The sequence below is a fragment of the Phytophthora infestans genome, genomic scaffold (genome assembly GCF_000142945.1).
Source record: "Phytophthora infestans T30-4 supercont1.32 genomic scaffold, whole genome shotgun sequence".
Taxonomy (NCBI): Eukaryota; Oomycota; class Peronosporomycetes; order Peronosporales; family Peronosporaceae; genus Phytophthora; species Phytophthora infestans.
In genome coordinates, this window is record NW_003303727.1 from 1,343,836 (window position 1) to 1,363,616 (window position 19,781).

Below are 19,781 nucleotides of genomic sequence, written 5' to 3' on the forward strand. Positions count from 1 at the left end.
TGCTCGAAAGGCGGCGTATTACTCCAGACGTCAGTATCGACGGTGACGATGTTCAAGACAAGGACGATGACGAGGTCGTGGCGGTGCTGGATGCCAGACAAGATGACATTCTGGCCACTAATTTATTCGTGACCGAGGCGCCCAATCTCCGGTTTGTCATGGGCGTGCCCTTCCGTGCACGTGATGGAATTGTGCTGGGTGCACTCATTGTGGCAGATTCGCAGCCCCGCACGTCGGTACCGTCACGTCAGCGCTCGTTGCTGAAGGATCTGGCGGAACAGGTCAGCGCTCTGCTCGAGGATCTGTGGACTCGCAATCAGGAGCGAGCCAACCTCGCGAGCTCTCAGTCTGGTCAGGGGCTCCGCGACCAGCTTGTGGACCTGCTCTCGCAGTCATACACTACCGGTCTGCAGATGCAGCAGAACGAGCTGAAAATGGAGCAGTCGACGTCTTCGTTGGCGTCGTCCGGCCACAAACCGCAGTACGCGAACGACTTTCGCCACATGCAGAGTGTCGAGCTATAAGTGACTTTTTACGGTTGGCTACATGTAGTACCCGTGAACGGCAACGTAAACCCGGACCTGCCGTACGAAAAACCCTCGTGGCTGAAACGGCGAGTCTGTATTCTCAGATTCCCGCCTTAAAGCATCGAAGAGAATAGCGAGCGGCAAACGAAGCCGTAGCTCAAGACCCGCTATTATGTTATGTAAGCACCAGTGCACCCGCTGCCACGGAGGAATACAGCGTCTAATTATCATTACGAAAATGCCGCCTTGTCCTAACCTAATTCTTTGCACAGACGCCATCGAATCAGATTTATACTAAGTACAGTATTCGTTTAATGGTTTTAAAGGATTTTGGAAGCAAGAATGGACTGAATAAAGCAAAGTCCCCACCTCCGACCGGGCGGACTCAATAGTAATTTTAAGTGGTTTGATGCGGGGAAGACGACCGACACAGACAGGCCAGACCTAGACGCGGGTCGCTATCGAAGGGTTGAATCTTCTTCAGAAGCCATTTATCGGTTCTTTTAATGTCGCTATATCCGGGGGGCATTTTCGCCGACCGACCATCTGTCGAGCAAAACAAAAAGCATACTTTCTCGAAGTGCGTTTGCGCTGCATAATTCGACCGCCCTCCATTCCCTGGCGCATATTTTTATAACCGCCTGGGAAGCCCAACGACTTCGCTCTGTTCTGCTCAGCAAGCTTAAGTACCGACGGCCAGTTCCCAATCTGCTTTCTAGCGCTCACTTGGATTCGTTGACCGGAAAGCAACAAGCCGCAACACTCAAAAGGCAGCACATTTTCAATGCACTACTCCCCCATGGACTCCCAGTCGTCGTCGTTGATCGTATCACCTAAAGCGCGGCCGCGCGTGTTCAGCTACAAGCGGCGCCGCAACGGTGCGTTGATCGCTGCCGTGAAGTCCGAGGACGGGTGCGACTTTGGTCTGCGGAGCGCTGGCGAGAGTTGGTGCACCACCTCAGGCGAGAGCTCAAGTGATGAGAACGACAGCAGCTTCGAGGTCGAAGAGGACCTTGTCGAAGAAGAGGAGGCGATGGTGGCCGCAAAGCGGCGGCGGCGCGCAGACCTGGAAGGGCTCAAGAAGTCGGTGCGGCATATGGAGGCGCAAGTAGTGGATGCGTCCGCCCAGCTGAAGGACCTCGCGGCGCTTGTAGCGCAAGTTATAGCTCGACGCCAGCAGCAGCAACTCCACGCATAGATCACAAAAGTGCAGCCGATGATATAGGCGCTCCGTACCGTAGTTTATTACGAACGACCAGGCGAGCCTTCGTCGGTGTTCGTGGCACGAACTTCGTGCCTAGTCCATAACCATAAATCACAATGTGAAGGTTTCGCTTGAGTAATACAAGTATATGTTTTGAGCGCCGGCAAAAATCAGTCTTGGCAATCTTGAATGGGCATTGTTATCGCATCCAGTCTTAAGCCGAAGACAAGACTTATGTGTACATGTGGCAAACACGTTGCCAACACTGGCCACACCCAAATTGTTTGACCGTCGAACGGCGATGGTCCAGCGAGCTTCCGGCAAAAAATCTTCTACGGCCGGTCGTGCTGCTGGGCATCAGTATCTTGACTTGAGTAACTTCGGGTTCAGTTAAACAAGGCGGTCGGTCGGTGAAAATGGTAGCGGAGCCGGGACAGTGTTGTTCGATTTGAAAAGCGCATCATTGAAGTAAATGTACTGCGCCAACTTAGCAAATGATTTATAATAGTGCTTGCAAGAAGAGCTGACCTATGACAATGGCAAGCTCGGCCAATGATGACTAAAACACATGTACCGAGGCTTTACTCCCGTGCCCCGGTTCTTGTTGCACGCCACCGTGTGCGTCTCCTCCACGAGCCAGAGCTTGTTGGAAAGCGCCGGCTGCGGGTCGACCGCCAGTTCGGACGTGATCTCATCGCACCGGGTGCGCAGACGGTTGAGGTCGATGTCATGGACGTCGGGTGGCAGTATGCGTCCCAGCGTCGCGTGGATGATCGAAAAGGTCTCCTTGGGCACGCTGCGGGTGTAGTCCACCGAGAATTCGGTATGCGCGTTGACAACGTCATCGCTGAGCTTCTCGTTGGCCGACAGGCACTGGAACAGCAAGATGATGGCACCCGAAGTGGCCATGAGCCTCGACAAGCCGGTAGGTAATTCAGCGATGACTACAGTAGTAGTGTTACACAACTTGTGTATGAGCTCCCTACTAAACTAAAGTTAAGTGACTATACTACTACATGTACTAGTGAAGATGTAATAGTACTGTACAAAAAGTGGTACAGTAGTATTGTATCACTTCAGTCATTTCTAAGCTTACCTGAAACACAGGCTGTATCAGCTTGAGTATTGACGAAGTAATATTGTAGTACACTGTACCATGGTATGTAATTTTATCAAGTACATTATTCACATCGCAGGCGGGGTTAAGGCCGCTACCGGTATTGGTCTTCAACGTCGGACGCAGTTGTCGAACGATGAATGCTGCCATTTTCTGAATAGCCAAGTCGGCGTGCGGCAGGAACCACGCCGGGAAAATGGGGAACACGTGGGGCATGCCCTTGTGTAGGTCGTACTCCCAGTTAGAGACACCGTCCGCCTTGCCTTGGCCACTAAGCGGACAGCGTGCTGGTGGATGCTGTCGAGATCTCCGGTTTGCACGAACACCGGCGGCAGGTTGCGGAGATCGTAGTGAACGGACGAGGCATCACCCCACTTGCTGGGGTCCTCAATCGACGGGTGGTAAGCTCTCAGCACTGCGTTGCAGCATTCAGGGGTCAAAATGCAGTTTGAGGATGGAAGTTCATCGCCCGTGAGGTCGACGTACGGACACAGCAGAGCAGCACACAGCGGAAGGAAGTAGGGCTTGGTGCGACGCTCTCTCAGCATCGCCGACATGATCAGCCCGGCGCCGGCACTGTCACCGGCAAGAACAACTTGAGACGGGTCCAGGTTTTCATGGTACAGCAAGTGTTCGTACACCTTAGCGATGTCTCGAGGTTGAGTCGGATAGCTGAACTTGGGCACCTTTCGGTAGTTTGCGAGAAAGATCTCTACGTGCACTTTGCTGGCTGCCTCCACGCCGACTTGACGAGCCAGTTCCTTCTCAATCAGGCTGCACAGAGCGTTGCTGAAGTGGATATAAAGTCTTGGGCTCATGATAGCGAAGCCGCCTCCGTGTGCGTACAGCACTACGAGTCTCTTCGTGTTGGGCTCTCGTGGTGTCTGTGACCGCAGCCAGATGTGCTCCAGACCGTTGATCTTCACTGACTCATAACGTTTGCCAGCCTTCCGACAGGCCTTGCGACCCCAAAAGGTGCCGAACCACTCGCTCTGTTCACGGACGATGGACGCGTAGCTCTCGTCTCCAAGAACGCGCTCACCGTACAGTTCCATCCCCACGCGAATGAAGATGCGGAACAGCTCGAACCTCAGCGTCCATTGTGGGAAAACGGGCTTGAAACCTCGAGCAGATACGCGCCCTCCAGCGGGTTCTTGCACAAACCGCGCGTCGCAATGTGTAGCACCTTGAGTACGACTGCAGCGCTGGCAACTCCAAACAAGAGCGACATGAGCTTGTAGCGCTGGTGAGGATCGGACAAAGCTAACACCAACGCCGTGCTGACAGCCCAAGGTGTCGCCGTACGGACGGCAGGCTGCCGGCCTTAGAGAGCATGGTTGCGATGTAAGAGCTTTCCGGGGTCGGGGGACGTCAACAGGACCTCGCACAAATGCTAGTGAGCCTACAATGTACTGGCCCCTCGCCCTTCATTGACCTTGACCGCGAGCGAACCTTGGTCGGAGACCGCACAGCTGGTGAGCGAAGCCATACCCCGGGTTACCCGACGCCATCGACTCGAGTCTCGACGGGGGCCTCTTGCATCGTCTGCATAGCGCACGCATGCTGATGAATCCCACTTCGCTGTGCCATCAGGAGGGATCACAATGCCAAGTCGACTTTGGCGTTGCAGCAACGGTTGCTGGATCAGCATCGTCGGGCGTACCATACGCTGCTTACCTAAGGTCTTCACCATGTGCGTTCAAGTTCGCGTTATGTCGGACGTATTGGTCTTTGTTGGTCATGCTGCGATTCCTTGGTTTTGCATTTTTAAATCGATGTCGCAGTGGATGGTAGTCCGCGCAGCATCATGCGGACCCACTGGCGATGTCGTCATGTGCGGCGTCATCCATGTCACCACGGACACATGGGTACCTCACGTATGGACGATCGCCCGGCGGCCACGGGATCTGATCTCGAGCGAGTCGTCCAAACTCGAGTCTATTTTAAAGACTCCTGGTCTGCATGCACATGTACTTAATCCATTTCAACCTGTACGCGTAGGTACGTTGCCTTCCTGCAATGGACGACTACACAAGCACAAAAGTAGAGAGGAATGCAAACACACGTACACATCTTAGGTTGTCCATTCGGCAACATGTCGAGCTGCAGTTCATTACCACCTCGCTTGTATTTCTAGGCCTGGGCACGGCGCTTCTCCGCCGCGGCCACCGCCTTCGCGAGACTCTGCTCGAATGGAGGGTAGCACACTCCTTCCCCCGTGATAATACCAGTTAGATAGCGGTTGGGCGTGACGTCGAACGCCGGGTTGAACACCGGGCAGCCCTCGGGCGCGATACGCACGCCGCGAATGCAGGCCACCTCGTCGGCATCGCGCTCCTCAATGGGGATACCCATTCCCTCGAGAAAGTTAAGATCGATGGTGCTCGTAGGCACGCACGCGTACACAGGCACCTTGTTCTCCTTGGCGACCACCGCCAGCTTGTACGTGCCGATCTTGTTCACGATGTCTCCGTTCGCTGCCACACGGTCAGCTCCGAACAGCACCACGTCCACTTTGCCAGACAGCATGAGGTAACCCGCTGCATTGTCGGCGATGAGGTGAATTGGCACGCCCTCGCGCATGAGCTCCCAGGCCGACAGGCGCGCGCCCTGCAGACGTGGACGAGTTTCATCCACCCACACGTGGACGTTCTTGCCCTGTGCGTGGCACTCGTAGATGACACCGATAGCTGTACCGATGTCTACGGTCGCCAACGCGCCGGTGTTGCAGTGGTGCAAGATGTTGGCACCGGCAGGCACGACTTCTGCCCCGAACTCGCTCAATCTCTTGTTGATCGCCACATCCTCCTCGGCCAACGCCTGAGCGACCGTTAGCGTATAGGTCGCCAAGTCAGCGACGCTCACGTCCGTCTGCACTTTGACACGGATCATCTTAACCACGCGCTCCGTCGCCCAAGTCAAGTTGACAGCTGTCGGTCGAGCGGCATCAATGGTCGTCTTCGCCTGCTCCACAGTCTTGAGCAGATCTTCCTTGGTACCACAGGCTGTGGCCTGAAAGTTCTTGGCGGCGATCGCCAGGCCGAACGCGCCGGCCGCGCCGATCGCGGGGGCGCCGCGCACTGCCATGTCCGCAATGGCACGCGTGACGTCGTCCACAGTCTCGCAGCGCATCAGCACCAGCTCCGTCGGTAGTTTGCGCTGGTCAATGAGCTGCAGGCCGCCATCGGCCCACAGCACGGAACGCATTCGTTCTCCAGCCATCGTCTCTATTTTGTCAAATGTGGCGGCTCGGACTTAGTGCTGATCTTGGGATTTTTGGTCGCACGATCTTGAAGCGATGCAGTGGACGCGCGAGCTGAACGACCTGCTAAACCAGTGCGTATTCGCCAGCGGCTATGACTTCGAGGCGTCCAGCGAGCAATTCTGTCAACGGGCCACAAAGTTACGCCTGTGGCGTGGCGACGGGGAGATGACGTTGACAGCAAATCAGTGTCAAGAACAATGGATGGTCTTGAACCCGACAGAGGAAGAGGAGGAAGAAAATGAGGGAGAAGGGCCAGAGACACACAGCAATGAGACTAGAGAACGGCGTGTCGTTGAGGCCATCACTGAGGAGGAGGAGGGCTTTGTGGTTGTGCCGGATGGAGGACCTCGATTGGAGTTGTCCGTGTCAGATGCAGAGCTGGATCAGCTTCTGAGCGCGCTTCCACCTAGTGAGGAACCTGAACAAGTCGATGGCTCTTCGTCTGCAGACGCAAAGATGACGCGTCCTCGCAGTGAGATGCAGTGGGTGCTGGCGTTCTTGACGGACCCGGACGCGATCGCCACAGTCGACGTTGAGGCCAAGAACTTGATGAAAAGTCGTGAGGGAAATGACGACGACAACTACCAGGGTTTTCTGCAAGATCTTCACGATGCGAACCTACTGGCACCAGCGCCGATCAGCGCACTTGATCGACCTTCTAAGCAACAGCAAGGAGTAGACACAGCATGTGTTAATAACACCGACGAGTGTGGGGAAGACAGCAGCGACGAAGACCAAGAAGAATGGGAACGTACTCGACAGGCCGTGAAACACTCGAGGAAGCTTCAGTAGCTACCGGATTCCCTCGCAGTATTCATAAATAATGGACCATCCTCTAGCAGCAGCATTTACGCCTTTCGTCGCTTGTTTGCCGCTTTCTAGGGGCAGATTTTGCTGTTGCGCTCTCTTTTCTCCTGCGTTTGGCATACTTTTCTGGCTCCTCCACGTGCATCACACTAGCGTCGAGACCAATTTCTTCGCTGAGCACTTGTAGCCAAAGCAGCTGCTTGTCACTGAGTCGGTCACGTGGTCCCTTGACCTCCACAACCTTCAGCTGAGTGGCGTAGCATTCATCTTTTAATAGATCAAGAACACGTTGCAATGGCTGCACTTCTGCTAGCTTGTCTTCTGAGATGGTCTTTTGCGAATCCTCCTCCTGCTCCAACGACTCTGTATACAGCTGGGTCTTCTCGTTCATGTTCAGCTCCTCATCCATGCCACAGAATGCGTGAATGTTCAAGCAACCATGACTATCACCCGTGTATTGTGGAGATGGCGACACAGAATCCTCTCTTCTAGAGAACTCAATCCTCAAGAGAAGGAGATCGGGCAGACCATTCTGAGCCTGATGGAACTCCTTTGACGTGGCCATGTAGCGCAATAGACTGGCAAGCTGTGTGCGTCCAATTGCCGCAATAGTCAGCAAGTGATACTGCAACATGGGAATGTCGTCGCTTGGCCAGTGAACAAAGCGACTCACCTTCCCAAACTCGGAGGTCCATTGAGTCACAAATGCTGTTAGCAGTTCCTCCATCGTCCAGTCATTCTCCACTTGCGCTAATCGACGCTCAATGAGATCGCGTCGACTCTTATAGAACACTTCTGCATAGCCAAAATCTAGAGGAGCTGACTGGAATGGCGTCTGGAACACGTCGGCGATGCTTGCGTACAGCACGTCCCACATCAAGATACCAAACAGATTCCCAAACACCATGCCCTCCGAATGAACCCCGTACCAGCCTCCGAACCTTGTCTTTTCAGCGGATGCAGGGTGGTGGTCTCGGTAGTATTGCAAGACAAGTTGTTCAACCGTGCACGGCTCATCGTCGTAGCCCACAAATCGCGATTTTTCTCCCGTTTGACGGTTTAGCGGACGGCCAACGATGTGGCTCTTGCAGTAGTCATAGCTAACGTGAGTCTCGGCCGGTACAGCCTTTTCTTCGTCATCGTTGGTATCCATGATGGGGGTAATCATGCTGGTTTTAGTACTTTGGAGCAACAGGTCAGCAGTGGACAGCGATTCAACTCGAATTCTTTCGTCGCGGTCTTTTTGACGCTCCAATCGATTCAAACGTCTCTGAATTGCGATTCGATCTGCTGCGAGCACATGTGGATCCTCCAGCGCATTCACGCACGTGGCTCGGGCTTGGTCTGCGCACTTCAAATGCTCCAAATTCAAAGCTAGACGATCCCACCAGTAGCCGCGTTTCCGCTCAAGAAACGGAGCTGCCAGTAGTTCGTTTAGCAGCAGAGTGGCGATCTGGTACCTGCGCATCTTCTCGTACAAACCCACCGCCGTGTGCAAGATCTGAACCAGATGGTAGCCAGCATTGCACTTGGAAAAGAACACGGGGATGCCCGACGTGCTGTATGCAGCCGCCTTCATCCACTTCAAATACGCCTGTAGACAGCCTCTGCTAGCCAGCACCAAGTCATCCAGCGACTGCAGCTTCTCAATCTCCGTGTAGAATTGCTCCCAGCTGCGCATTTGCCAGTTAGCAGACGCTTTATCATCAGTTTGTCTGGGCGGAGCTACAACGACACACTCGTCCTCCGTCTCCGTAGACTCTTCGTCTTCGTAGAGAACGTACAACAGCCTCTGAAACGCTAGAAACACCGGTGGAGCGTCTGCAAGCATCCACTTGAGCTCTAGATCTGGTTCCTGATACTCCTTCTCAGGTGTCACGATTTGTATGCACTGCTCAACGACGTTCATGATGCGATGCAGCTGATACGCCACTTCGTAGCTCACGTAGCCCTCAGATGAAGGGAAAACACAATGAGCATTAAGCATCGTGACAGCAGAGTCAGCACCACTCGAACACTTGGTTAATGTATACTCTGGGTACGCCACTTTCTTGAAAAACACCATCAATCCCGGCCACTGCGTCGGCTCCTGCCTCAACTTGTGTGTGGCCAAGGCGATGAGCTGCGTCTCATTCTCCAGCTGCGGAGGCATCAGCGACAGCGCGTTGAATGGCGGCGTCGAGACGAAGTAGAAGAGGCGATGCATCCTCAGCATCAGATCCCTCGTGGCTGGAGTCATCCTCAGAGCCATCACGTCCGAGCTCTTCCTACCTGTCAAAGGGTAAGACTCCAGCCAAATCTGCTGCATGAACTGCGCCACGGGGATCCTGGAGCCGTCAATACATCGCTGCGTCTTCACCACCTTCTTGATCGCCAACATGAGCTCAGCCTTGGCGATATGTTTCCTGCTGCCTGTCATTTTCTTGTACAGCGCCGCCAGTTCGGGTGCCGTGGCGCATCGCTCAATAGCGTCCAGCGCAGTCTCCAAGGTGGTCAACTCCTGGCTTGGAGACTGAGGTCGGGACGACGTAGTGGCGGGGAATTGCTCAAGGAAACCGGCGTCGATCATCACGTGGACGACGTCCTGTACCTGCTCATTGATTGGCTGTTCGTCCTGGACAAAGTAGCGGAAGACTGATGTGATCCTGTACCAAGGACCCTGACGCTGCAGTAGACGTGCGTACAATTGCTGTTCGAAAGGTTTCAAGGCGGTCAAGAAGCGAGATGCGATGGCGATTTCCTCCGAGCACAAGAGCTCACGGAAGTCCTCGCGCTCGAATAAGATCGTCGAAAGCACGAGGGTGAAGTGGCGAGCGTATGCGTCCTCCCATGGCGGTTCTTTGTCAGTAAGAGCGTCATGTAGAGGCTCCTCCTTGACCTCGCTGTCTGTATCCATGTCGAGTGCGGAATTTGGCTTTATCGTCACTATTTAGCACATTAGTGACATGGGTTGCAACATAAGAGCTCACTTGCCTCTCATTCTGCAACTTTCCTTTCAAAGGACTGGCTCGGCTGAAATCGAGAATCGCAGGACCGCGCGCTGATCAGAATTGAGGGGGAAGACATGGCCACTCCACCTCCGATCGTCCCTCCTAAGCCCACCAAGACTCGACGTCAGAGCAATGGCAACGGCAACTTGACCAACTACCAGCGCAAGGTCATCTGCGAGTTCTACCGCAAGAGCGGCGGCGTCATGTCGCAGAAAGACCTGGCGCAATGGACCAAGCACGAGTTCGGGCTCAAGAAGACGCCGGCGCAGTCCACGATCTCGGGGATTCTGCGTCGCCAGCACGAGTTCATCAACATGAGCTCGCTGGAGCTTGGTATCAAGAAGCGACGCGTAGTGCAGCACCCGCAGCTGGACTCTGCGCTGGCCAATTGGGTCATTCAGACGGCTGGAAGAGGTCAGACTGTGCAGGGAGATCTGACGAAGGAAAAGGCCAAGGAATTCGCTCAAATGCTCGGGATCCCAGACAGTGAACAGCCAGAGTTCTCGAATGGATGGCTACATTCGTTCCAGCTGCGTCACAACTTCAGTTTCCGCAAATTCAATGCCGAGCAGCACCAAGCAGCGCAGGACGACCCGCGACGCAGCGCTAGGGTGTTGTACTGGACCAATATGGAGGCGCTGATGGCCGAGACGGACAAATACGAGCCCAAAGACGTCTTCGCGGTGGAGGAGACGCCTGTGCTGTACACGATGCCGCCCGTGCAGAACGCCCTGGAGGAAGGACGGATGCGCTGCAAGAAGCGCTTCGTGGTGTCTCTTGCCGCCAACGCTGACGGCTCGGAGAAGCTCCAGCCTCTGTTTGTGTCGCATCATGAACACCCCAAGTGTTTCCGTAAGAAGACCGCAGAGCAGCACGGCCTTCACTACTTCTGGAACAACAAGGCGTGGATGACAGGCGTCATTTTCTCTCGCTGGCTGCAGCGTCTGGACTTCTCGATGGCCAACCAGAAACGCCGCATCTTGCTCTTCATCAACGACATGCCGTCCCATGTCGTGGCGCATCTGGACCTCAAGAACGTCGTCGTGTTTGTGCTGAACCCCGCCGTCACGCAGATGCTCAACCCCATCACGTCGCGTGTGGTCACGACGTTCAAGAAGCGCTTCCGTCGCTACCATCTGCGCCACGCTATTGACAAGTCTGAGACCAACAAGAGCGCCATGTTCGACGTGGATGTGCTACAAGCCATGAAGTGGGCGGCGGCCAGTTGGGACGAGATCACGACCGAGACGATCAAGCGCGCCTGGATCCCCACGCAACTGGTGCGTAACCGGGTTACGCTGGATGACCACGTCCTCCTCCAAGAAGAAGAGGAAGTGCTACTGGATACGGAGCTGGAGCACTTGATGCTCTTCCTGCGTCTATCGAACCCTGTGCCCATGATGGAGTACCTGAATGACGAGACCATGTCGGATTACCCCGTGCACGAAGATAAATTCGACGTTGTGTCCAGTGTGTGTGAAGTGCCGGAGGACGAAGTTGACGAGTCGGTCGAAGAGAGTCCCGGTCGCACGCTGTCTCTGCAGGAGAAACTCAAGGCGTTCCGAGACGTTCTCCACGTGCTGAAGGACCGAACCGATGCTGACGATTCCGCTCTCAACGCCATTCGACGAGTGCAGGACGCGATCCGAATGGAAGGTCAGAAGGAAGCGATGGGCGCGTTGGGCTCCAACGGAGACGCCAAGAATGTGTTCGACCTGGACACGGCGGCTGTAGGTGGCGACAGTAACAATGACTCTGCTTCTGCGATGCCCTCGCTCGAGGTCGACAGTCAGCAGCACATGGACGCGTCTTCACTTCTGGACTCGTCTGAGAGCTCTGCGCTATCTGCAGCCTCCGCGTCGCTGGCCGAAGGTGCAGGAGACCACACGAGCTCGATTCTGAGTGGAGCGACAGAAGAAGATCGCCAGAACGTCAACGAGAGCTTCCACGCTGTGATCTGAGCCGGAACTCGGTGGTAACTACCGGTAGTTGATTCATGTTGTTTACACCTTCACAGACCCAGGGAAAAATGCACGTACACCTTCTAACTGCTCTCCCGTGTTACCCCATTCTACTCCTCTACTTCTGCAGTACGAGCATTCTGTATCGTTCCTTCTTCCTCTTGGTCAGATCCATGGCCAATCCAGAGCCGATCGTCTGCATGATGGACTTGTGCTTCCTCCTCTCGCGTGTTGTCTGTTCCCAGCGACGGAATGCAGGCCGAAGCTGTCGCGTTCGAACGGTGCGGAAGAACAGAAGGAAGATGGCTCGATGTCTCTCGTACTCCGTCACTTGGGACCACTTCTCCACTGCCATCGACAGCGTCCGTCGCAGGAATTTACGCATCAAGCGCTTAGCAGCAGCTTGGACACGACGTTGCTCCTCTGTGAGCAGATACCGTGAGGCATAGTCGGCAGCTTCAGCTACGTCGTTGGCTTTCCAGTCTGCGATGACGTTCGTCAACGTGTCAACGAGTTGAGTGCTGGCGTCCAACTCGTTGCGAGTCTCTTCACCTACGTGGATGGCATGCAGATGGCCCAGATGAGCGTGAGCTGCAGCGAGCGACAAGTCCAGTTCATGCAGGCGAGACAAGAAGTGCACACGACACGCGCAGACATTGTCGATCAGGCCGAGTGAAGCGATCTCCTCTTCAAGCTGCGGTCGCGTGGTTGATTCGTCGAGGCCATAGGCCACGTTGCCCATAGTGACCAACGCCCAGTACAGAACACGAGACTCTTGATGGTGATCTACAAGTGCTCGTTGCAGCAGAGGTAAGCCGTTGGCCTCCGCGATCCCCCACTTCATGCTTGCTATGCAGAAATGTGAGCGAGTTAGCCTTAACAGCAAGCTATGAGCAACACAGGAACTCACCGTTCTCGTACGAGAACACTGCGAGGACATAGCAGCATTCCCCCACTACAGCGGCTTCCCCTCGATACGACTCGTTTTCCAGGAATGACAACACTAGCTCAACGCCCGAGCAGGCCTCGAACGCCACTTTGGCGGCTCCGTTCTCACCCAGCACAACTCCCATCAGCTCCAAGCAAAGAACGATCACTTGAATCTCTTGCGCAGACTTATTCATCTCTTCGATGGCTACAGTATGAGAGCGAAGGAGGCTGCCAAGCACTTGAAAGCGTGAGGATTCAGTCATGAATCGTTGCGTACTCATTTGAAGTCGCGTAAGTTTTAAAAAGACTCGGAGGGTGAGAGCGATCGTGACTTTCTCGTTAGGGAACCAAGCGACGGACTCAAGCAGCAGTCCCAGTCCTTGACATTGCACTAGCTCCTGCTCGAGCTTCAGCTGGCTGCAAGCCCCAGGTTTGCCTCGATCTTCGCGCATCCCGTCGGTTTGAGTCTCCCATTCAACTCGATCCGCTTCCTCGCTCTTCTCAACTTGTGCGTAGATCCATTGCACACTGCGAAACTGCGTCTGGGAGTCTGCTTGCTGCTGTCGCATCCGTTTGATCGCCTCCTTGATACTCGAACAGTGTTTTAACCTCCAAGCGAGAGAAACTTGTTGGAGTGTGATGAGCCTCACCACTGCACTCCATCGACTTTTCTTCATCCGATTGACGGCTCGGCATCGTAAGGAATACATCGTATCATGATGGAGATCGCCAACGTAGTGCGCTGACTTGGGTCCGCGGTAAACACACTCAAATGGATCGTGATGCTTTGCGTCGAGTGCCTCGTGACGGCACATTTCGAGCTCGTAATGGACTGGAAGTCCGTGTAAAGGCTGCCAGTCTCGTGGGAGCTGCCAGTACACTTGCACGCTAGTGGACGCAAGACACGAGGTCAAGATAAACGGCTCCGGCGGTACTACAGACACCATGCAGCAGCGTGTGAGTTACGTGGCCAAACGCTAACGAACCAGAGAGACGAACGTACTTACGAGTGCTAGTGCCGCGTTCAAGATCGGTTTGATGTACCAGCACGACAGCGGTGCGGGCTCCTTGGGACCCGAGAGTTGTTGAATACCAAGCAGCTTCCCGCCACGCGTGAAAACTGCGCAGCCAGCTGACCCGGTCTCTGTGACTCGATCGTACTGTAAATGCTGCACGTTAATGGAGTTTGGTACGAGTCTGGCGAGTTGTCGTTGATGCAGAACCTGCGGTTTACCGTGGGGATGGCCCACGATTTCGAGATGTTCACTTAACCGAAGACTGTCAGCTTTACCGCATCCCAGTTTCCGGTCATTCATCTCGAAGCGAAGTGGCCGAACATTGTCCCCGGCGGCGATCAAGAACTGATCTTCATTCAGAGCACACAACGCAAAGTCGACGTGCGGTTGATGAGCCTTTTTCTTCGGAGCCTGTGGCTGTATTGGCGCTCCATTGAGAGGCTGCAGGCGTGAGGAATCTTCGGACATTTTGATACCAGCGAAGAAAGTGTCAGCAGCGAGTAACAGAGGAAAGGCCACGCGTTCATCAGCGTAGTTGCAGATTGCGCGTGCTGACCGAGCAGCGGTCTCATCCGCGAGAGTCTTGCCATCAGTTAGAACGCACAAGATTCCGCAGAACCGACCGATGATACCAGAGCCGTACGCGTTCCCCTCGGACGAAATCTTGCAGACAGCCTTGCGGAAGTAAAAGGCTTCGATCTCCAGGTCGTCGTCGTTGTCTGGCATTTTAGCACGTTTGGACATTGAGCCGGCAGTGCCGGGGCGTGGACGGAAGAACGGAGGTTTCTGTTCGGATCGCTCACCCGTGCGCGTGTTGAGGTAGTAGAAGACGCGGTTATCTGGATCAAAGAGCTTCATGTAGCTCTCACGCACGAGTTGTCGGATGGCCGTTTTGGCTAGGAACGCCCGGACAACTCGCTGGATTCGTTGCGCAGCCTCTCTAGGCGACAGATTAACGCGCCCTCGAGCGATATCGCGATCCCCGGGCACGAATCGAACAAGAAGAAGCGGCTTCTCCCACGTGCTCACATCCGTCAGAGTGTTGACATAGTAGTGCTGCTTACGGATGGGGTCGTAGTGTTTCTCGTAGACGCTTAGAAGCAACCGTGCCATGCGTTGACGACTCAGAAATGCACGGAGCTGGTTCTGAAGCACCCGTGCCGCGCAGTCTTCTTCGTGTGCTCTCCATTCGTCCACGAGCGACGTCTTTGGGTCGGACGAACTGCCTGCTGTTGTCTGACGTCTCGTAGTGCCACCTCCTCGACCTCCTCGTCGTCCCGCACCACGCATGATCAACCTGTGCACCACAAGACGTTAATAAGCGTCCTGCAACGCTTCACGACCTCGTGGTCCAAAATGGATACGCTACACGAAGAAACAGACTGCAATTGTCGGTATCGGCGTGTTTTGTCATGTTAAGAGCTCATCACCAAGTAGTTTAAGCAGTAGCTAGGCGCTGTATCCGGCGCTCAACAGTGTCAAGCTGCTTGCGTAGTGAACGACGGCGTCCCTTCTTGCCTCGACCCTGCTCGTTCGACAGCGAATCTTGGAGTACCTCGAAGCGTGTTTCAAGGTCTCCCAGTGATCCGGAGACCAACGGTGAATGCTCGTCACAGAAGACGTCTTCGTCGGTCTCTCCACGAGCTTTCGCACTCTCGCGGCACGATTCACAGAGCAGCACGTGCATGCGGCAGTAGGCGCAACGAGTTCCCGGCAACGTATCGTGCGGCACCTGGCAGCGCTCACATTGCCCCGTTACTGTCTTGTCCTCGGACGCCACAGTCACGCGCTGGTCGAAGACGAAGTTCTTGCCTTGGAAGAGACCTCCGCCGTCCGGGAAGCGCTCGAGGTAGCGGTGGATGCCTCCTTCCAGCTGATAGACGTTCTCCAGACCCAAGTGCTTCAGATAAGCCGAAGCCTTCTCGCAACGGATACCACCTGTGCAGTACATGAGCACCTTGTCCTTCTGCTGTAGCATAGGCAGCTCGTCTCGAACCCACTGCGGGAATTGTCCGAAGCGACGAGTTTTGGGGTTCAAAGCCCCCTCAAAGTGACCGACGTTGAACTCGTACGTGTTACGGACGTCAATGAGAGCGATAGATTCGGCGTCGGAGCTCAATTGTTCGGACCGGAATTGCTCTGGAGTCAAGTGTTTGCCGCGCAGACTTAAGTCGTAGGCGTCGTCCGGCAGTTCCAGGGCCACAATCTCCGCTACTACACGCACATGTAGCTCCGGGAACGGCTCCACTCGCGACGAGCTGGTCTTCCAGTCCACGTCGGCGAATTGCGGCTGCTGCTTCATTGTGTCGATGTAGCTCTGCACATTGGCGCTAGAACCGCCCAACGTTCCGTTGATGCCTTCCAGTGCGAGTCGCACGCGACCGGTGACTCCCAAGGACGAGCACAGCTGGTCATGGGCAGCCGCAAAGGCTTTCAGCTCCTCTCGCGTCTCGCACAGACGCACGTATTTGTAGTAGAGCACCACGACGTACGCGCTATCCTGCCCCATAGTGACGGTTGACTCCTTCATGCCGATATCGAGGTGTGACCAGCGAAACGTGTGGAGCGGACAAGAGACGGGTGCAAAGTATCAGATCATGGAGGCGAGTGAAGACGCGGACGGCCAGAGCTCACGCTGGCAGAAAGAGAAAAGGAAAGCACCCGCGTCCAGACATGGTTTTCAACAGGTGTCATAGAGCTCTTCGCATTTGATGCATTGGGTCGACGTTCGAGCATGAAGACGATGTGGGGCTGGAACTCCTAACTCTCCAACAAGTTGAAGTTGTCAATTATCCTCGCCTAACGTTGCATGTATCTCCACATCCGAAACAACTATTTTCCTGTATGTGTAAGACCTTACGCTACCGTTGCAACTACGTCCTCCTTCGTTGTGTCATCACCACTTGACGCTTTGGCAAAGTGCTTGGCTGCGAAAACTGCCGCCCTCTGCACGCCGATCTGTGCGTACGGCAGCACGTAGGATGGAAAAATGGCGAACACATGCGGTAAGTCTTCGTGTACGTCCAACTCCCAGTTGGTCACTCCATCAGCTTCTGCCTTCTTTGCTAGTCCGATAGAGTGCTGGTAGATGTAGTCCAGACTTGCAGCCTGGACAAACACGGGTGGAAGATCTCGTAGATCGCAGTGAACGGACGAAGCGTCTGCCCACGTCGCTCGGTCCGTCGCCGTCGTGTGGTAGCCCCGTCGTCCTGCAGCGATCATCTCTGGAGACAGAATGCAGTGCGCCGATTTAGCCTCCGAGTCTCCAAAAGTTTCAACCTCCGACATATCGACGGCGGGGCAGATCAGGATGGCAGCTAGAGGCAGTTGCTCTCTGCTCGTGTCTCGCATTCTCAGCAGAGTTGACATTACCAAGCCTCCACCAGCACTGTCACCCGCGAGGATGGTCTGTTCCGGAGGAATACCTTCTGTATGAAGCAGGTGTTTGTACGCAGCGACGGTATCTTCAGGTGGCGTAGGGAAGCAGTGCTCAGGTAGTTGCCAAGGAAGACGTCGACTCGAACAGATTCGTTAGTGCCAAGCTGTAGTCGGAGCTCTTTCTCGATGGCGACAGCGAGGGTCGCTCCGAACGAGACGTAGAGTCTCGGGCTCATGACTGCGAAGCCACCTCCATGGACGTAGAGCACCACAAGGCGTTTGGTCGTGGGTGTTGACGGAGCTGTGGATCGGAGCCAAATATGCTCCAGTCCGTTGGTGTGCACTGGTTCAAGACGCCGGCCGTGCTGTCGACAAGCGAGCCACCCTAAAGCGGTACCAAACGCAGCACTCTGCGAGCGGATCACACATGCGTGTTTGGCGTGCATCACCATGCGCTCTCCGTGAGGCGCACGAGTGCATTCTCGGATAACAGCTCGCAGGATCTCAAAGCTCAGCGTCCAGTTCTTAAATTTGGGCTTGCAGCCCCGCGCCACGAACCAGACGGTGGTTGAGCCGACGATGATGACTAAGCGCACCATTAAGCGTACCGCTTCCAACGGTGTACTGCACATGCCCTTGAATGTTTCGTTTAGAATCGCCACCGTCAGAGCTCCAGTCGCTCCACCAAACAGCAGTCGGACGATCAAACGCCGTCGCTCCGGGTCAGCCCAGATTCGCCTCAGTATGGCCCATTGAGCTCTCAGCTTCTTTGGCTCCGTCAACGCGACCATTTTTTGCCTGCTTGCCAAGTTGGAAATGAGCGTCAATGCTCAAGTCGAATGCACCTTTATCCGGTGGGATGTTGAAGACGAAACGACCCAGCACCACACGTCCCGTCCGAAGTTCAGACCGAACAGGTCTAGTGACGCAGGCGTTGAAGCGTTTCCAAGCAGTCTTGTCAAACTATGAGGCTCTTTGAGAGACCATCACGGGCTCTTCACGCCGGCACCTTCAAATCTTTAACGAGACGTGGACACCGTAAAGTAACCCACCTATTATACATGGTGAACAATCGTCAACGGCTGCCGGTTTTCCACCGACATGTATGCAGGCTCGAACCGGTAAGAAAATCAATGCATGGAAATCTATATTGCGCTCAGTCCAGATAGCCCAGTTTCTAGTTGCGTCGTCTCTTCTTGCGGCTCTGATTACTGCGCGCCTTCTGGATGTTGCCGGCCACGCGGTGCGTGTACTGCACGATGGCCTCGTCCGCCATGATCTCGTCCGTGAAGGTTTTGCGGCGCTGCTTCTTCGTGAGGCGAGCGGAGTGGAACTCGTGCGCGCCCTCGATCACCACGCCCATCTGGAAGTGTTTGGGCAGCGCACGCGAGTGGTCCGAGCTCTTGTAGAATTTCTTTGGGTCCAGGTAGTTACGCATACGCAGCAAGGCGAAGTCGCGGCGCGCGTCGTCCGTAATCTCCTCCGACTCGAAGTTGAACCACCGGCGTCCAGCAGATTTTTTGTATTGGGACTCGGCGCGTTGTCTTTCCGAATGGGCCACAGCTTTCTGACCTGCTGCCAGCACCTTGGCCTCCTCTGCGGCCCTCGTGTCGGCACGGAGCGTCGCCGCCTGCGAGCGCTTCGAGCCTTCGAAGTTGAAGAATTCTCGGTACTGCGAGGCGCCGCTATCCAGTTGGTTCGGTACCAGTCGGCGCTTCAAAAGCGCAGCGGTCGACGGCTTCGCAGAGGCAGATGAAGTTGCAGTCGCTGACTTGGTAGACAGGTTCAAACCAGACGCAGCAAGAGAAGCCTGCAGCAGCCAACGACCAACATCCGTCAGTACAATATTCAAACTCTAGCATGAAAGAGCAACGTACGTATTGGTCGACGTCTTCGTCATCGTCGTCTTCGTCATCGTCGTCTTCATCCTCTTTTTCGTTATCATCCAGCAGCATAATATTCTCCTCATCATTCTCCACTGGAGCCTCCTTCTCTTCCTGCTCCACCTCGACGACCTCTTCGTCATCATCCAGCAGTACAATCTCATCTTCCTCCTTCTCCACTACCTTCTCTGTCGTATCATTATCTTCATCTTTTTTCTGCTCCTTTTGTTCCGACTCCTCGTCCGTCACGACGACAGGGATTTCCTGTGGCTCCTCCTGGCTCGCAGCCTCGGTCTCTTCCTGCGGCTTCTTGTTACGACTGCGTGGCGACGGCGTACGACGCGATTTTCTCGTGGGGGCGCGACCGACAGGCGAACTCATCGGAGACGGTGACGGGCTGGCCTTAGCCTGGAGACGACGCGACGTCCGACGCGTCTCGACCATGTTGCTACAGCTTATGACTGGCGAAGGAGCAAGCGTTGGTCGCGTATTTTGATTGGCTGAAACGTGAGTGTATACTTAACGAAAGCTGTTGATGAGCTTTCAGATTTACTTGAGTACTGCAGTGTGAATGGGGCGCAATAATGTCAAGAAGTTGGCCAAGAAGGCTCCGGTACGAGTCGTCGATGCTGATTAGTACTTAGTGCATCCAGTGTGCTGGTGTCTAATACCTTTATCGCCTTCGTTATACGTGCAGAAAGTG

The 19,781-nt window shown here is 54.9% G+C and overlaps 10 protein-coding genes across 10 annotated transcripts; 3 read left to right on the top strand and 7 right to left on the bottom strand.

Annotated features, from left to right (window-relative positions):
- Nucleotides 1-158: 158 nt before the first annotated feature.
- On the top strand, nt 159-524 carry PITG_14213 (uncharacterized protein; the record flags this gene model as incomplete). Its single annotated transcript, XM_002899266.1, has 1 exon — nt 159-524. The coding sequence occupies one exon, from the start codon at nt 159-161 to the stop codon at nt 522-524; it is 366 nt and encodes a 121-aa protein (XP_002899312.1).
- Nucleotides 525-1,326: 802 nt separating this feature from the next.
- On the top strand, nt 1,327-1,870 carry PITG_14214 (uncharacterized protein; the record flags this gene model as incomplete). The annotated part of the gene is made up of 1 exon (XM_002899267.1): nt 1,327-1,870. The coding sequence occupies one exon, from the start codon at nt 1,327-1,329 to the stop codon at nt 1,723-1,725; it is 399 nt and encodes a 132-aa protein (XP_002899313.1).
- Nucleotides 1,871-2,958: 1,088 nt separating this feature from the next.
- On the bottom strand, nt 2,959-3,903 carry PITG_14215 (carbohydrate esterase, putative; the record flags this gene model as incomplete). Its single annotated transcript, XM_002899268.1, has 1 exon — nt 2,959-3,903. The coding sequence occupies one exon, from the start codon at nt 3,901-3,903 to the stop codon at nt 2,959-2,961; it is 945 nt and encodes a 314-aa protein (XP_002899314.1).
- A 1,078-nt stretch (nt 3,904-4,981) lies between these two features.
- Nucleotides 4,982-6,070, bottom strand: PITG_14216 (methylthioribose-1-phosphate isomerase, putative; the record flags this gene model as incomplete). The annotated part of the gene is made up of 1 exon (XM_002899269.1): nt 4,982-6,070. The coding sequence occupies one exon, from the start codon at nt 6,068-6,070 to the stop codon at nt 4,982-4,984; it is 1,089 nt and encodes a 362-aa protein (XP_002899315.1).
- A 76-nt stretch (nt 6,071-6,146) lies between these two features.
- Nucleotides 6,147-7,124, top strand: PITG_14217 (uncharacterized protein; the record flags this gene model as incomplete). Its single annotated transcript, XM_002899270.1, has 1 exon — nt 6,147-7,124. One exon carries the CDS (start codon nt 6,147-6,149, stop codon nt 6,903-6,905), a length of 759 nt encoding a protein of 252 aa, XP_002899316.1.
- On the bottom strand, nt 6,949-9,816 carry PITG_14218 (uncharacterized protein; the record flags this gene model as incomplete). The annotated part of the gene is made up of 2 exons (XM_002899271.1): nt 6,949-7,161; nt 7,207-9,816. 2 exons carry the CDS (start codon nt 9,814-9,816, stop codon nt 6,949-6,951), a joined length of 2,823 nt encoding a protein of 940 aa, XP_002899317.1.
- Nucleotides 9,817-11,989: 2,173 nt separating this feature from the next.
- PITG_14220 (uncharacterized protein) lies at nt 11,990-15,107 on the bottom strand (the record flags this gene model as incomplete). Its single annotated transcript, XM_002899272.1, has 4 exons — nt 11,990-12,716; nt 12,778-12,947; nt 13,011-13,735; nt 13,805-15,107. 4 exons carry the CDS (start codon nt 15,105-15,107, stop codon nt 11,990-11,992), a joined length of 2,925 nt encoding a protein of 974 aa, XP_002899318.1.
- A 148-nt stretch (nt 15,108-15,255) lies between these two features.
- PITG_14221 (uncharacterized protein) lies at nt 15,256-16,326 on the bottom strand (the record flags this gene model as incomplete). Its single annotated transcript, XM_002899273.1, has 1 exon — nt 15,256-16,326. One exon carries the CDS (start codon nt 16,324-16,326, stop codon nt 15,256-15,258), a length of 1,071 nt encoding a protein of 356 aa, XP_002899319.1.
- Nucleotides 16,327-16,673: 347 nt separating this feature from the next.
- PITG_14222 (sporangia induced conserved hypothetical protein) lies at nt 16,674-17,986 on the bottom strand (the record flags this gene model as incomplete). The annotated part of the gene is made up of 2 exons (XM_002899274.1): nt 16,674-17,096; nt 17,243-17,986. The coding sequence occupies 2 exons, from the start codon at nt 17,984-17,986 to the stop codon at nt 16,674-16,676; spliced, it is 1,167 nt and encodes a 388-aa protein (XP_002899320.1).
- A 386-nt stretch (nt 17,987-18,372) lies between these two features.
- On the bottom strand, nt 18,373-19,095 carry PITG_14223 (uncharacterized protein; the record flags this gene model as incomplete). The annotated part of the gene is made up of 3 exons (XM_002899275.1): nt 18,373-18,867; nt 18,987-19,005; nt 19,073-19,095. 3 exons carry the CDS (start codon nt 19,093-19,095, stop codon nt 18,373-18,375), a joined length of 537 nt encoding a protein of 178 aa, XP_002899321.1.
- Nucleotides 19,096-19,781: the final 686 nt, after the last annotated feature.